General features: G+C 64.4%; 1 protein-coding gene across 1 annotated transcript; it reads right to left on the reverse strand.

The window, feature by feature from the left end:
• Positions 1 to 36: 36 nt before the first annotated feature.
• Positions 37 to 1,094, reverse strand: LOC104913140 (protein ABHD14A-like; the record flags this gene model as incomplete). Its single annotated transcript, XM_010718424.3, has 2 exons — positions 37 to 715; positions 834 to 1,094. Coding segments are annotated over 2 exons (444 nt in total), but the record flags the coding sequence as incomplete, so codon positions are not given.

Genomic DNA, 1,094 nt, shown 5'->3' on the forward strand with positions numbered 1-1,094 from the left:
CCCGCTCCGCCCCGAGGCGCTTGAGGACACGGCAGAGACCGGAGCACGACGTGTTTATTGGTCTCGGGACAGGCGGCTCGCAGCTCCTTCCTTCCAGCTCGCGGTCCCCCAACCTGCGCCAGCACCGCAGCACCGTGCCCGGAGCCCTGGCCACTGGGGGTTGTCCTGCCAGAACATCATTCTGAAATTCAGAGAAAGGTCCAGGGGGTGGTGGGCACAGAACAGCCCCCTCTTCCCCCAAGGCAGTGGGCACAGCCCCAAACTGCTGGAGCTCAGGGAGCGTTTGGACATCACTCTCAGTGTTTGTGTGGTTCTGTGTGGAGCCAGCACCTCTTCCAACTTGGGATATTCCACGATTCCACGGTTCTGAGCGTGGAACTTCCGCTCCCAACCATAGGAGGGAGAGGCGATGCTACAGGAGAGCGCTGCTGGTGATTCACCCCCAGCTCCACACCGCCTCCCCACCTCCCAGCAAGGCACAGGGACAAAGCCATGGCCCCGCTGCCCTCTGCTCAGTGCAGCAGCACCCAGATCATTGCAGCTGGCCCAGGAATCCCAGCAGGGCCTGGTGGAAGTCCTCTGGCTTGTCCATGTAGCAGGCGTGGCCAGCACCAGGCAGCACAACCACGCGGTGCTTGGGGAGATGCCGGAGGCTCTGCAGAGCCTGCTGGCCCAGGCCGGTGTCACGGTCACCGTACAGGATCAGAGTGGGCGTCTGAAAAAGAGGAGAGAAAGGATATCGAGGAGATGCGATGTCAACCCCAACCCAATCAGCACCTCTGTAAAGCCGCAGGAGAGCTGGGAGCACAGCTCCCGGCACCCTGCCGGCCCACCTGGACCTGTTGGTACTGCACAGCACTGTATTCTCGCGTGCCCACGGGTGCGATGGGCACGAAGCCGGCCAGCTGCTCGCCGTGTGCCAGGAGGAAGGGCAGGGCAAAGCGGCCACTCATGGACGGGCTGACGAGGACAGGTCTCTGCAGGCCCAGCTGCCGCACGACGCGCTGCAGGAAGGCCGCCCGACCCTGCCGCGTGGCCACCGAGCCCGCGGGGGGCGAATCCCCATAGCCTGAGGGGGGGGGACAGAGGATGCG

Source organism: Meleagris gallopavo, chromosome 14 (genome assembly GCF_000146605.3).
Source record: "Meleagris gallopavo isolate NT-WF06-2002-E0010 breed Aviagen turkey brand Nicholas breeding stock chromosome 14, Turkey_5.1, whole genome shotgun sequence".
Lineage (NCBI taxonomy): Eukaryota > Metazoa > Chordata > Aves > Galliformes > Phasianidae > Meleagris > Meleagris gallopavo.